The sequence below is a fragment of the Notolepis coatsorum genome (genome assembly GCF_963971535.1).
Source record: "Notolepis coatsorum genome assembly, chromosome: 7".
In the NCBI taxonomy this organism is placed as follows: domain Eukaryota; kingdom Metazoa; phylum Chordata; class Actinopteri; order Aulopiformes; family Paralepididae; genus Notolepis; species Notolepis coatsorum.
The window spans coordinates 68,632,117-68,648,394 of record NC_140171.1 but is presented as its reverse complement, the minus strand read 5'-3'; the positions used below and the strand labels follow the sequence as shown (position 1 = coordinate 68,648,394).

The 16,278-nt window shown below is 41.3% G+C and overlaps 1 protein-coding gene across 4 annotated transcripts in view; it reads left to right on the top strand.

Moving 5' to 3' along the window:
* LOC311232544 (high affinity choline transporter 1-like) overlaps positions 1 to 16,278 on the top strand; it is a 36,761-nt gene that overhangs the window by 3,967 nt on the left and 16,516 nt on the right. Inside the window, exons 1-3 of one of the 4 annotated variants that reach the window (XM_084319384.1) lie at positions 2,295 to 5,255; positions 5,914 to 6,142; positions 11,883 to 11,996. In XM_084319384.1, coding sequence (XP_084175510.1) covers positions 5,959 to 6,142; positions 11,883 to 11,996 — 298 coding nt within the window. In that variant the 5' untranslated portion in view covers positions 2,295 to 5,255; positions 5,914 to 5,958. Of the gene's footprint in view, positions 1 to 2,294; positions 5,256 to 5,910; positions 6,143 to 11,882; positions 11,997 to 16,278 lie in introns of those variants that run through there. The other 3 variants (XM_084319383.1, XM_084319382.1, XM_084319381.1) reach the window with 3 other exon arrangements.

The window sequence follows — 16,278 nt, the reverse complement described above, 5'->3', positions numbered from 1 at the left end:
TCAGATCAGGTCACTGGAGCCATTAGACCTGACCTGAACCATGTTCTGACCCAGATGTACTGCCTGGTGGGGGCCGGACTCGGTCCATCAGGGTCTTGTCGGAGGTGAGCCGGGGCTCACTGGCTGTCTGCTTGGCCCGGTAGCTGAACCCAGTGAGACAGTCAGGCCTTGGGAACCTCTCTCCGTTGCCCGGTCCCCGTAGAGATGTTTGCCGAGCAAACAAGCATGTGCAAGATAGATGGAGCGAGGAGCGAGAGAGGAGGAGGGGTCGGGTGGATAAGACTGACTGCCCCAGGAAGGAGGTGGAGCTAGATAGATAGATAGATAGATAGATGGAGAGGTAGGGAATGAGAAGAGCAGGGGCAAGGAGAGAGGGAAGGGGGGGGGGGGAGAAAAGGAATGAACCACAGCCGCCCAGAGCTCTGTAGTGCATAATGCATGGGATTGTTTTTCTCTTCGCCCTGCCTTCCAAACCACTGTACAAACTGGGTCAATAGAATCACATATCCTTCTAAAAAAGACTCCAGCCCCCCCCCCAGGCCTGTGGAATGTCTCACATAGAGTATAGTCATGAAAAAATAGGAGTTTAGGAGCAGAGAGGGAGCAATATCTTTTTGTCCAACTGAAATGTGTCAAAGTTGAGCTCAAGTGAAGGGAGAGGGAATGAACAGACTTGACCTTTATGGACAAAGATAAATACACGGTGAACCAATCAAGACCCTCTTAAAGGCACAGTGGGTGATTATTTTCTTATGTCCATTTAATTATACATCTATGACTCATTGCTAAACTAACAGTCGGGTGCCAAATATGATAATGCAGGTGGCGTGTGTGTGGGGGGGGGGGGGGGGGGGGTACACTGTGTCTCGCTTTAGAATGTTCTTCTGTTTTACAAGTGCACGGCCAACACTCTCTAAACAATGCCCATGCCCCCGGGAGAATTCTAGCGGTCATTACTGTTCTAATGCCCCGTGAAAGTCGAAGGCCTCTGGTATAGCTCCAAGTGTTTGTTGTCCGGGGGTTGGTTTTGCTGTTTATAGAAGCTGTTGCTGTTGTCTACCAGTGCTAACGGAGTAGCTTCTCTATGGCAAAAACCTCTGTTACAATTAACAGAATAACACATATACCGTGCATCTTGTACCCGGTAGAGCTATATCAACAGATGCATTTCGTCAAAAGGTAACCGGAGTAGCGGCAAATATTCACCGGGACAGTGTAAATGACTGTGGAAGCCGCAGCATCTGGCGTTTCACTCACTGGCTTCCTGCAGACATCAGACATAGGTGAAAAGCCCAGACATGGTGTGTCTTCGCTGTACCATAAATCACCCCAGAGATTGAAAATGGCTTGTTTTTATTTTTAGCTCTTGTAGAGACTAGAGTAGGGTTGGGTACCTGTGAATCGATACCGGTACCCAATGGTACCATTTTTCGGTACTTTAGTCTCTAAAATGTTTATCTACCTACCTCAGTTGTAAAAAAAAAAATTCCAAACTTCTAATTATTTATTATCATTATTATTTATTTAGAACAATTTGTTAACACATTCGTGGCCATTCGATTTCCCCATCTAGCTGTAGCTGGGCCAGGTTGCGTCACCTTGTTTGTAGAGCTAAATCTATTTTATATTATAGCTATGGATACAATACCATGGTCATTTGACAGTAACTATCTTCCTGTGGTGAATATAAGTATAATTTCGGAATGATCCAGGCTAATTCCTGGGAGGCTGGCTATAGGGCGCAACGTGAATTCTACTAAAACCATTGGCGTTTCGTCCCTGGACACGCTACTATTTCCAAATCAAATCTAATGTTTCATCATGAATGCATGAAAGGGGGGGGGGGGGGTTGTTTCTGATTATTTGATTGCCAGTAACGTCATTCGTTATTACCACAACACACGCCGATGATAACCTTGCACGATCAAGCTGAAATTTACGTCAGATTGTCCTTACCTGTGGTCGTGGTATTCCAAAAAGAATATTCCAATTATTTAATCGCCATCTGGTATGATAACCTTGTACGATCAAGCTGAAATTTACGTCAGATTGTCCTTACCTGTGGTCGGTGGTATTCCAAAAAGAATATTCCAATTATTTAATCGCCATCTGGTCCATCCTATGTCCATCTGGTCCACGATATAACCCACCACAACATATGGATCGGGGTTCCCGAAAACGATTCAATGCGATCGGGTAAAGCCCTAGGTTTCCCATTACTAGAAATGTCCATCCGGAGCGGTTTAAACGTAGCACCCGTTCTGGAACAGGCTTTACTGCACTCTCGATACTGCCTATTAGCAGGATCTGGCCGTTACTGCACCTTCGGAGTCCCTGTGTGCCTTTTAACGGCAACATACAGGTCCCTGACATTGAATAGGATATTAAAATCGAAAAAAAGGGGAAACGATCCAAAAACGTTTTTGGCCGTTAACCGTTGGCGCCCAATAGCGTATATATACGTGGTTGGCTGCGAAAGTGTTAATATATATATATATATACACAGAATCTTTTTCCCCCCTTCATTTTCCGTTTTTCTCCCATCCCAATGTTAGTCCCAATTCCCAATCCCCTTCCTGGTCATTGCGCACTCTATCCCCTACCGTCGGTCTGGGAGGGAGGAGACTATCACTTGCACCGGTGGATCTCACGTGAATCGGTACTCTGTAGTACCGACGTGATTCGGTCGATACCCTTAAGTACCGGATTCGGTATCCATCCCTAGTAGAGAGACAAGTGACAATTTAAAAGGCCTTGTTGATGAATGTGAGAAATTAAATGAACGCTATGGCGACATTTCCTTTTATTCGTTAGCATCATCCATCACTGAAATCCATTGGAAAATAATTGGTCCTCAACAAAGTTACATGAGCTGTGGAATTCAACCCCACAGGTCTGACTGTACCCCCCTCTCTGTATATCAAGAGACAACTAACAAGGTCGTAAACGATATTTAAAAGTTACGTAAGTAGGTTAGTAGGTTACATTAAAGGAGTAGTGCATTCCAGTATGTCTGGATCTGTTCCCTCGTGGGCTGCGTATCAGCAAAAGCGGCATAGCCCTCACAAATCATAAGGAGCCTTTGGTTTCAGCTGCTGTTATTCGTTTCACTTCAGGGTGGGAATGGATCTCGTCTCTCCAGTATAAGGACTATGAGGCATTTGGAGGTGATTTGATACATGGGACTCTGCTTAACTTGCAGTCATGTAGCTGACCGTGTCGTTTTCTATACAGTAGCTCCTTTCTTGGGGCTGATGCTTTTAATCGGTCTAGTAGTGGCCACCACAAAAGAACCAAAGGTTGTACTGATAGTGAGGGGTTGAGGTCTGGGGAAATTCACAGTTTAATAAGTTACGTCATATATATATATATATAAAGTAACTATACATAGCTATATAGTAACTTAATATACTGTGAATTTCGCCAGTCCTCTCTCGGCAGAGCTTTCATGTGCGGCCAGAATAGCATCTCCTCCCCTTATCCCCACTCAACTCCGACCCACATGTCTAACTAAAATGGAAGGAATCTTTGTCTGTCTGCCTGTATGTCTGTCCTTCGGTTTTCTCTGAGAACCGCTCATCCGACCGACTTCACTATTGGCGGGTGTGTTGCTGTGGACCCGAGGAAGTGTGGCGTTGAGTGTGAAGTTGATCGGATGAGCGGTTCTTGAGAAAGTGACTATACCGAGGGGCCAAGCCACCGGCCTGCTCCGAGCAGGGCACGTTTTGAGTGTGGCACTGCACCAGTCACACCAAAACAAACAAGGATACAGTGTCATAGATGCTAAACTAATTTCCTGTGAGCCGCCACTAGTAGCAAAGCGGCTAACTGTGAGTGGGTAAGTGAGTTACGGAGTTACTTAGTGACATCTCCAGTCATATAAATATAAAAAAAAATAAACGACGAGCAATACCAAGCGGACCTCTGTTGCCAAGAGATCGCCGTTTTCATGGCATTACCGGTTCTACCTTTAAATATGGTCTGTGTTAACTAGTCCTAGTTACTATGTGTGTGATACGTTCTTCTTCTTTTATGGAGTAGAATTTGTCACTTTGTTTTTATTTTTCATCGCCTGCATGCATGCAGGGCTACAATAACATGAGCAGATCCTTACTGAACTGTAATCTGATGATGAAGATGTTGTTTAAAACTCTGCAATGACTGGTATGTACGAGAGGGAGAGAGAAACCACGCACTTATACACAGTGATTTTATGAGTCCTTTGTTGACTTTGGCGCAGGACCCCCCCCCCCCCCCCCTTACCCTTTCCTTCCATGCCCGCGCACACACACACACAGTCTCACACACACAAACATTCGGTTATACAGTACCCCCCCCCCACTTATATTTTTCAACGCCATTCCTTTCACAAAACCCACTCCCTTTTTTCTCCATTCTCCCAGTTGAATGTACACTGTTGTTTTCATGAATCCCTTCTTCTCTCGGCAGTATGCTTCCATTTTGTATTAACTTCTGCTATGAAAAAATGTAAAAGGGAATGTCTTGCTTGTTATGAGTGTCTTTAACTAATGAATAATAATAATAATAATAATAATAATAATAATAATAATAATAATAATAATAATAATAATAATAATAATAATAATAATAATAATAATAATAATAATAATCAATCTTTCATTGAGAGTGTGTCTCTAGAGCTGTAATGAAATCAAATAAAAGAAAATCACCTTTGAATGAAACTGCTTCTCTGTGATAATTTGACACCCTTGTCTTTGACACTGTGTGTAAAATAGGTTCAACGTGTAGGATGATGGATGGACGCACAATGCTTCTCCCTAGCCCTTTTTGGACAATTGGACAATGCTGCAATAGCAGCTGGTAAAACTTTGATGATTTATGGAATGACCGTTGTTATGTGTCCAAAGCCCGAAATAAAAAATAACTGAACTGAACTGAACAATGGCAGAAGTCGTCTGGGTTTTATTAGGACAGTTGATAATAACATGTAGCACGTGGGTGTGCAGAGCAGTGGGTGGTTTAAGCAGCAGCAGCGAGAAAACAACAAACACTTCTAATCCACACAGAGCTTTCTTATCATCCTTAGCACTTAGTACTTTAGTCTTGGAAACCAAAGTGTCGACAAACACACACACACACACACACACACACACACACTAACATGGCTGTGTAAGTTGTGTTCACTTCCCGAGGTTTGCGGTGGAACCTCCACCACTGGAGAGGGGGGGTGGGCGACTACCGTCCGCCATCTTGTCAACGCTGCAGAGCGTATGGTGAGAAGCCCCATCCACCTCGACCCCCCCCCCACCCCCCACCCCCACCCTACTCCACCTCTCCTCTTCACCCCCTCCCCCTCTGCCAAAGCAAGCAGACCCTGGTCAGATAAAAGCAACCCCTTTCTTTCTTCCTGCTGCAACACTTTACCCACTTTTACCTAAAAGGAGGGGAGTGTATCTTTCTCCGCTTCCTCCTCCCTCTTGTTCATTGACTTGAACATCTGCCATTGATTTTCGCTCATCATTGTTTTATCATTTGCACTTGATAGTTTATTTTGCACGTGGTGAATGTACCTCCGCATTTAAGGACTTGTGCGATCTTGCCTGTCCCTGCCCCCACTCCCCTCTGAATCTATACGGTTTTATTTCATTTGAAATGTATGTATGTATGTGTTGAATGTGTTTTCTTTCTATGTATGTCATAATAGTCATAACTGTTGCTTCCCTCAGACAAATGTAGCTCACTTTGTTTGTCTGAGGGAAGCAACAGTTGTGATTGGAGGATCAAGAAAAGAGGACGGAGTTTGAGATAGGTAATTGTCTTTTCTACGGCTGTGGACAACATTATTGACTTTTCTCTCTTTCTCTCTTTACGCCCAACCCCACCTTTCCCACTCCACCCCCCAACCCCAACATTACTCTCTCCTCCCAGCAGGTAATCAGTCTATAGCTTTGGTTGGTGAGAAGAAAGAGTTCAGCCATGGTGCTCAACGTACCAGGTTTGGTGGTGATGGCCTTGTTCTACGTGCTGATCCTGGCCACGGGCATCTGGGCGTCCATGCGCTCCAGGAGAGAGGAGAAGAAGTGCACGGGAGACGGCATGGAGATCACGCTGCTGGCTGGGCGCAACATCAACCTGATGGTCGGCATCTTCACACTCACGGGTAAGCAATGTTTTCAGGTCTGGAGCTACTCCATTTAACTGTAATTTGACTGTTTCATGTATTACATACCTTGTCATTTAATGTGGTTGTTTTTAGCGCTGGGACTTTATTGCATTAATTTCGATTAATTAACTACAGAAAGAATTAAAAGTAAAAAAAATGTATGCATTTAATCGCATGATGATTTTTCTTGTGTAAGAATGTTACCTTTCAAAGGAGACCAGACTCATATAAAGTATAATAAATCGCAAATAACATTTTTTCTTAGTCTGGTTTGTTCATAAAAAAATATAAAATAAGAGAAATTGAGTCAATCAAGAGTATTTTTTTTTTCAATGGTCAACTGCTCTGGAATGTACTTGAAAGTACTGCGTTTTACTTTTACCTGGAAAGTGCTTGAGTTTACAAAAGGTCCTTTGCACTATATATATTCAAAAAATTGCTGCACTTTTGCTGCACTAATAAACTAACCTACACTGTAACACGCAACACTTTGATGAACATTGTTACTCAGCTGATAGAGTTATACCCTTCTTGCTGTCTTGTCGCACAGAACTTGTAAGTCGCTTTGGATAAAAGCGTCAGCTAAATGACTAAATGTAAATGTAAATGTAGCTAATACAGAATTTTGGGGCTTAAACGTATGTATAATGTATATTCATTGATTCACTCATATACCAAAATTAATTTGAATTAAAAAGATTTTTTTTTCGCATCAAATATTGATATGCGATTAAAATGTGATTAATTTCGATTGATTAACTAAAGTCTCAAATTAATTCGATTAACATTTTTAATCGAGTCCCACCCCTAGACTTGTTTTGTTTGATGTAGGGCGATGACAAATGAAATTTAGTCGATTTGCATATTCAAGTCATAACATGCACAACATGTAATAATCGAACTAGTGTGCAATGAATCACATTCAAAATATAAATAACTTCTCTTAAACCACTATTCGTGATTCTGCCTAGAGCCAGGACTCGACAATCGCATTTGATAACTTCTGTGTTTCACGTCAACTCCAGCTGTAAGGGAGGGGCTGAGCCTGATACCCCCACCTTAAATTTTAGAAGCTATGACGGCTCTTGAGCCCTGCGTTATACAGCCCTATGACAACTCCTCTCGTGAGTCGTGCTGTTTCTATGTGCAATGAAAACTCTGCAAGCAACGGGTCCAATGCGTCTAACATTCTTTACATCCTCGCCATTCCTGTATGCCCACGTCGTGGTAAAAACCTTAACTAACGTTAGCTGCTAACGCTAACTAAGGCTGCGGTTAGACTTTCGTTTAGTTTTCAGATGAGTTCCTCTTTTCCAGGTCGCAACGTAGCGTTAGGCGAGTCACACTTTCGTTTTGTCACCTGAGCACAGTGATGTAGTACACTGCCAAAGCAGTAGGTGGCAGTAGGTGGCGAACATGAAGGCAATTTTCAACCAATCAGAACTTGAATGTGCCAATACACTTCCTGCAAAGAAATGTCAACACGCCGCCATCTTTAACCCTTTCTCTGCCACGCTTATGTACATCCTTATACCATCCTCTGCCAGCTCTATTTGTCTATGGAGAAGTTCCCCTACTTTGTAGGGCTATAACTTTTTAAATTGTATTGCTAAATTGACATTACTATGGCCCATTCAACGTCAATTATCTATCGTTTAGGATGTAGCAACGTTCTACTTTTTCATTCACATATTCATACTAAAATACGGTCTAAAGTATAAATATGTTTTTATCGTTTTCTGCAGCATTCTGCAGAACGTGATTTATAGCCCTAAATGCATTATATTGATGATCAAATACAGTTTGATAGCGATCGGCACCAGATAAAAAAATTCAAATGGACGTGCTTCTAGAAGTTACTACTTATCATCTGATGTTGACCGGATGGGGGGGGGGGGGGGGGGGGGTTGTTTATAATTCCGTGGCCAACGTTAGATGATTCATGTAGTGTGGGTGATATGATCATCAGATCAGTTTGTATCGAACACGGTAAAAATAAACGCTGAAACTTACCCCAGTCTCCTCGGGCCGTTGGGCGATGAGCGTGGAGCAAAACGATTTCTATTATGGGATGTTGAAATATGCGATCCATCTCCAGGTTGTATAATAGTATATACGTCCAAATCATGTTGTTTATCGAGTTATTGGTAACGGATCGCTATCCATTGTGTCGAGCTCGAGTCCCGGGAGCTATAGCGAGTGGTCGGACCGAATTTGGATGAGCACCAGTTTCCGTTTCCGGTTTGCTGTTTGGGCTTGTCTTGAACCGTTGGAGAGTTGAGAGGGGATCAACAGTAGATCTCAAGTCTCCGCGGGAGAAATATGATTGCCATCACAGATTTTTGAAATATTGATCTCAATGACTTGTTACGGCGTCATTGGCAGATTAAGCATGGCGGGGAATGACGAGTTACGGTGTCCTTGGCGATTAAAGGGTTAAATGCCTCGGCTATTAGGCAATGCAGCACTTATTTTTCAGCAAAAGTGTAATAAAAGTGCAACAAACAAAACGGATACATTCACTGTGTTCTGCCTCATTTGTTGATGAAACAAAACTAACATCAACACAAGTGACCACCAAGAGCGGATAGTTTAGTCTCAAAAAGGATCGGCGATGTTGTTAGCTACATTGTTAGCTACATGCTAACGTGAATGGAATATGCCAGTATAACAGTATAGCATTGTGGCTAGAAGCTAACGCTAGCTCACGTTAACCAGCCAGCACCAAACTGATGATATCGGGAGCTATCAGTAGCTAGATAACATTAGACACAACGCCTTGTGTATTAAACAAAGGTGAATAGATGACTGGGCCATTTTGTTTAATGCTTGTTAAGATTGAAAGAAGAGCTTGAGCTAACAGGGTCTGATAGCTAATGCTAGCTCACGTTAGCCAGCTGCTCATGCAATCGGTAATGCTAGCAGAATGAATGGATGTAAACTTTATTTAACATATTGCATAATGGGTACAATACAATACGGCTCAATACAAACAATTGTTAACACTTTGATTGCCTAAGGCTAAATTCATGATATACCATCCGTTGCCAGCTCTATTTAACATGGATTAGTTCCCCTTCTTTGCAGAGCTATAACTTTTTAAATTCTATTGCCAGATTGCCATTATTAGGGCCCATTCAAGGTCCTATATGTATTGTTCATTGTGTAGCAACGTTAAACTTTTTCATTCACATATTCATAGTAAAATATGGTCTAAAGTATAAGTATGTTTTCATCTCTTTCTGCAGCTTTCTCCAGAACGTGATTTATAGCCCCAAATGCATTATATTGATGATGAAATACAGTTTGGTAGGAATCTGTGCGAGATCAAAAATTTCAATTGGACGTACTTCTAGAAGTTTCTACGTATCATCTGATGATGACCGGATGGGCGGGGGATCGTTTATAATTCCGTGGGCAGCGTTATATCATTCATCTAGTGTGGGTGATATGATCATCAGAGCAGTTTATATCGAACACGTTCAAAAATAACGCTGAATCTTACCGTATCTTCCTCGCGCCGTTGGGCGATGAGCGTGGAACAGACATTTTCCTATTATGGGATATAGAAATATCGGGTCCATTTCCAGCTTGTATAATAGTATATACGTCCAAATCATGTTGTTTATCGAGTTATTCGCAACGGATCGCTATGTATTGTGACGAGCTAGAGTGCCGGAACCTATAGCGAGTGCCCGGAAGTAATATGGGCGAATAGCACATCGTCCATGTAACATCCTCTTTGGCGATTGCGCCGATCGGCCACCAGATGGCGCTCTTGAGCCGCTAGAGGGTCTCAGGCCAGCGGATGGGAAATATGAATCCGATCACAGATTTTTGAAATATTGATATCAAAGACGAGTTACGGCGTCTTCGGCAACTTGAGCATGGCGGGGAAGGACGCCTAAAAGCGTCTTCCGGCAATCAAAGTGTTAAGGGAATGCAGACTGTTGTAGCTTGGACTGGGGTCCTTATAACAATAACTTGACAACACATGGTAGCTGCAGCTATTTGGGACAGCTCTGTTGTCACCGGAAGGGCACGCAGATGGTATCTACTGCGCATGGGCGTTGAGCAACAACGGCTCCGCGCAGATTACACAACACGTTGTCGGCGAGTTTTTGGCGTTATTCCAAAACGGAAACACAATTTAGCGTTTTCAGTAGGGCCAAAACGTTTCCTGCCAAAACGGCATTTCTATCTAATAGGGACTGCAAACGTATTAAAACGTATTCAAAAAACGACCACAAAAACACTAGTCTAACCATGGCCTAAGCTAAGCTAACTGTAGTTCCAATAGTGAGGAAATGGGGCGGGGGGGCTTAGCTTGTCTCGCTGTACGTTCAATGATTTGATGAATTTATCATTACACTATAAAAACGTACTGGATAGTTGATGATAATAAATATTTCACTTCATTAGCAAGAATATTGTAAAATCATTAAGTCTGCTATAGACTATTATCCCTCTCTTGTGTGTGTTGTGTGTGTGAAGATATTGATTTAAATATGTATATAGCCTATATATAAAAAATACATTTTAATCGTATCTCCTGTGCTGGCACAAGCACTGCCATAGCGTGGAGTGGAGAGATAACACACAATACATTATAATAATTCATGGAGATTATACTAAAAAGCTATTATAATTTTTGGCCGGTAAATCTTTCTGGCTGGTAGTTTTTTTTTTTTTTAATCTAAAGCTAAAAAGTAATTTTTTCCCCCTGTTTTTCAGCATTTAGCTACAGGCATGGATACATTGTATGTAATGATAAACAATGTCATAGTAATGGGCGGGTGTTATATTATTTCAAAATAATAAAGTAGCTATAATAATCGAGTCAATGGATAAAAAGCAGTAATGGCATGTAGGTTACTCACCCTACTTATGTACAGTAGGCATCCACACTTCACAGCATTTATAGACATAAATAAACTTCATGGCTCATCTCCTACTCTGGGTAATCAGTAGGTGGTGTCAAAGAGGCAACTACCCATGTGACCTGAGGATACTAGTAAAACATTTTGAAACATTCAATTGCAAATACAATAAATTGTTGTTGGTAAATTAATCGTTTCGATTAATTGATAAAATAATCAACAGATTAATCAATAACAAAATAATCGTTTGTTGCAGTCCTAGTTTGATTGTTTTGTTTGTGTGTTTTAATTATTTCCCTTACCTCTGTGATGTACTGTACGTTTCTCTCTTTTCTATTTAATTTTATTTCATTATTTTGTCCCCTTTCCTGTTACCCTTCGAGAGGCCTTTTTGTCCTCTCCCCAGGCCATCGTAAATAAGCATTTGTCTGGTTAAATATAGGTTAAATTAAAATGTACAGTGGTTTGGAGACTGTTATTGTGGACCCACAGAATGACCAAAGAACTTATCTGTGTTAGTGTTCTCATTTCTGAAACAGAACATGCACCCTTATCCCAACAGCATCCGCCGGGTGCCCTTCCCATCATGCTTACTATCATTCCCAATACCCCCTTTTCACAGCAGCCATTTTTACTTGTCATAGATAGGTCAACAATAGATGAGCATTTTCACAGCCATGGAACGAGTAGAAGTGAGTGTTATCTGTAGCAAAGGCAGTGGTATATCAGGCAGTGGTATATCAGGCAGTGGTATATCAGTCTAAAGCTAAAAACACCACTAGCTTGATATGGTTGAAGGCCATGCAGTTGGTGGGTATTTCTCTTTTTGTGTCAACCTTTTGTTTGTCTTTCCACAGCTACATGGGTGGGTGGAGGCTTCATCCTTGGCATAGCCGAAGCTGTGTACAACCCAACACTAGGTCTGGTCTGGGCCCTGATGCCTGTGCCCTATGTGCTTACCTTCTTCCTAGGTGAGTAGAGTCACCTGCCTCGACTCCACAAACACTGACATGATTTATTTAACACTGTCTTTATTTAGCTAGGGACAAAGTCTGCTGTCTGGGACACGTTTAGTAGGACACCATGGTCAAACGCTCCAAATAGAAACCACACTACATGTCATTCACATGCAGACTGAACACACAGAAGAGGTAATCCTTCCCAAGTATACTTAATTATATTTTCTGAAAGTATAATTTAGTATGCTTTATATCTATTTAGAAAGTATACTAAAGTTATATATGCTTACCGATATAGTACACTTTTACTAAAAGTGTTTACTAAAGTACCACTTAGGTTTGGTAAACATCGCAGTTTTTTTTTAAGTGTACTTGGATTACACTTACAGCATATTAATGATTGTCATATTGCATGTCGCATTGAATTAGTACATGAACGCACATGAGAAGTACCAAAAATTCATTGCAAGTATACTTACATATGGGTAGAAATTTACTTTTAACACACTTAATATACTTAAAGTGTACTTTCAGTATGGAAAAATTATAAATGTTTTTACTTGGGTTCAAGTGGACACAAATGAATAAACTAAACACAAATGTCACCAAGCCAAACATTTGATAACATTATCTGTAGCTTTGTTCAATAGATGCAATCTTGTCCTTAGATAACTGTCCCTCTATGACTCCCAGCTTTTAACCCTGAAACCCCCACACTCAACACACCACCGCTACTCCACTGGTCTATTATTCAGTAGTGAAAAGTCACTACAGACTTGTACTCAAGTGCTGTACGATATCAAGGTGCTTGTACTTTACTTGAGTATTTCCATTTTTAGAGAACTTACTTGAACTACATTTCAAAGGAAATATTGTACTTTTTAACTAGGGCTGTCAGTTTATCGCGTTAATTAGATTAATTAATTACACAGCCAATTAAAAAATATTATTATTAAATATCAATATTTTTTTTATTTTTTTTGACTGTGAATAACACCATGCTAAAATTGACCAGACCTGAAAAATATAAGCAAATGAATAAAGGGATCTATTAAACAGAAGGTTTTGTGGATACAGTACTGAATTCTGCCATCCGGACACATGCAATTTGAAATATGATTATAAAATATCAGGCCTAAAATGGTTATGTGATTAAAATGTGATTAATTAGATTAATTAATTACAAATCCTGTAATTAATTAGATACATTTTTTTAATCACCTGGCAGCACTATTTTTAACCCATTACTTTTATCTGAACCCTGCAGTTACTAGTCACTTGGGGAAAAGACTGCATCCAAAACATGGCATAAGTTGATGAAGATAATGCACTTTAAAACGGTATGCGAACCAACTTCAAGACTAAGAGGATTTAATCGGAGCATAACTGGACCACATATCATTTTTAACATAACCTTTAGAGGTCAATGGAGGGAGGTTTGAATGCTCCCAAGCACTGAAACACAAGAACCTCATATATTATGTACTTTTGCTTTCCATACTTAAGTATATTCAATAACAAAAGCTTTTCTACTTTTACTTACCGGTAAGTAGAATTTTGAATGGAATGGTAGAATATTTAACTTTTACCAGAGTACTCTTTTATCAAGGTGTTCCTACTTTTACTAAAGTAAAGGAACAGTGTACCTGTTCCCCCACTGCTATTATTCTACTTTACCTTATTTGACCTAGCGACACAGTAAAAACACGTACATTGCACCCATTTGACCTGTGACATCACACAGTTAAATCATTCCCCTGGGGGAGCCCTCTCTCCAGAGAGGGTACGTTACAACAATGGAATGAAAGAATGGCCCCTTCAACCTGAGATTTGGTCTCAGTTTACAGCGTGGATTCTCCTGTCGATAGTATAGTCTACCGGTACTAGCGTCAGTCCAGAGCTCCTCTAAACCGTTACATAAAGGTAGCAGGGTAGACCTGTCACCTGATCTGCTACTCGCTGGTTGTCATGAGACGTACAATAGAGGCCTTGCACAGGATGTTTGTGTAGCTGTCTCCCTTTCAACATGGCCGTGTTTATGGCAACCGCTTTCGACAACGCCTGTGGCGATAAGTAAAGGTGGTTAAAACTTTGGAAAAGCGTGATATTGCTGTTCCACTGCAACTTGTTTACAAGATCCAGAAATAAGTTGTTTCTTCCAACATGGAGAACAAATGGGGCATTCCGAACATTCTGTGCAAGGCATTCACAGAGGACACAGAGGCCGTCCTTTTTAACTGCTGTTGCAGACAAACAGCCACAGGATGGCATGCCTGTATTTGTTGCAGCAATAACTTGTATTCACAAAGTAGAGCACGCACATCCACTCTGGTAATCAGGTGCAGGACAACAGAAGCATAGTGCCGATGGAAACAATATTTTCCATCCAATATTTTAAACACATAATGCAATTAATATCAAATTAGTGGTAGGGCAAACTTTAGATCATCAGACAGTGGTAGGGAAATGTTCCCACTGGCCCTACTATTATGCCCATGCCTATACCCATTCAGTAGGTTGAATACAAGATACACTCCACATGATTGAAATGAACTGAAGTGGAATAACACCCCCACCCTCCACCTGCCTCGACCCCACCCCCCACACGACTGGTCACTATGTGGAGCAGTAAAAGTGTCGTCCATGTTTAAAAAAAGGACCATGAGCAATCAGTTGAACATTGTAATCTGAGGCAACAGGTGCGAACTCAGATGCCTAAACAGATCACTTACCTCTCCAATCACTGTCTGTCTGTCTCTAGGACAACAAGCAAGGCCTGGATATAAGACTGATCAGAGCCTAAGACTGGTCTGAAATTCTCTAGTTAGACTAGTCTGAAATAAATCTGTTGGATTTAAATTAAGATTAATGTATACTCAGCTAGAAAAGTTAGCCACTCCCCAGGCTAAACTTGTGTTAAGACTCCTGTGACCATGGTAACAAGAGACGTAGAGTATTTAATTTAGACTACACAACATCACAATGGGCCCTATTTTTGTGAATCAGGGTGCTGGTGCACGTGGGTATGTCCAACTTGTTTCTAGTAATTTGATGACCAGGGACACAAGCTCATTGCTGGCAGCGCACAGCACACTTGTGACCATGTTGGAGTAGGACGGAAACATTATTAGCAGGTGGTGTCAGAGCTGGCAATTATGGCCAGCTCTTCAGGAAGAATTTCACCCAAGGCTAGCAAATCCGCCCCTAGGTCCATAAAGACAATTGTATTATCAGGCTATACCACTTCATCCGATTATGAATTAAATGAATATACACTTGTGTTCCATCTATAGCCTACGCCTATTGAAATCCATCTTTTTAATTTATTAGGTTTATTATGTTTAAGACAAATATATGATACAGCGCACAGATGTAACATGCCTTCTGTCACTCTCAGGGCATTCCAGAAATCAAATCTGCCAGCACTGGCACCCCTATGAAAATGCTCCATTCAGTTGAAAGATGTACTTCAAAGTGGGTATGAAATACATAGTCTAACATCCAAACAAACAGCTTGTTGGCAACTCAACAGATGTCCCTGGGTGGCCTCGCTTAGGCTACTGTCACAAAAATAGCTCCGGGCCTGGGTGTCCTGGTCTCAGGAGGCAGAGAACGCACACCAGAATCATTTAAATCAAATCAAATTTATTTATAAGGCCCGACAACACACGTTAATGTCCCCATGGGCCGTACAGGTCTTCTTTAAACAAGTCAAGAAGAAAACATAACAATAAGTCAAGAACAGAACAAGAACACCATAAGGTCCAAAAATGTTTAGATGAATGCAAATAAATGAAAGAATGAAAGAATGCAAGAATGCAAGCACTCCCAGACATACCCCACGCGAAGGTAAGGAAAAACTCACTAAAACCTAACAATAGGGAAAAAAGCTCCACAGGCAGTGTGGAGGAGAGAAACCTTAGAAGGGCCATTCAAGGGGGGATCTCCCTTCTTAGATGTTGGTGATAGTAGTATTTATTATTTAGTATCTGCTGATACCAAGTCCAGATCCAATATTTGTAATTTTCCTAGATAATATAGCAGCACCGTGTACAGTGCCTACATCAAAGCTTTCCCTTAATGGTTTCCAATTACTTTATGACAAAAAAGGAACAGAATTTTATCGGGCTTAATATATAGCCCATACCGATCACTTAAGATATGCCATGACCGGCTATGACTGATCTCTCCGATTGGGACATCCCTAACCAGCGTTGTACTGCACTGACATACCCTCAGCTGCCCCCACCCATCTCACGCACAAGTGGGTTCCTTTTGAGCCATGAAATTCCCA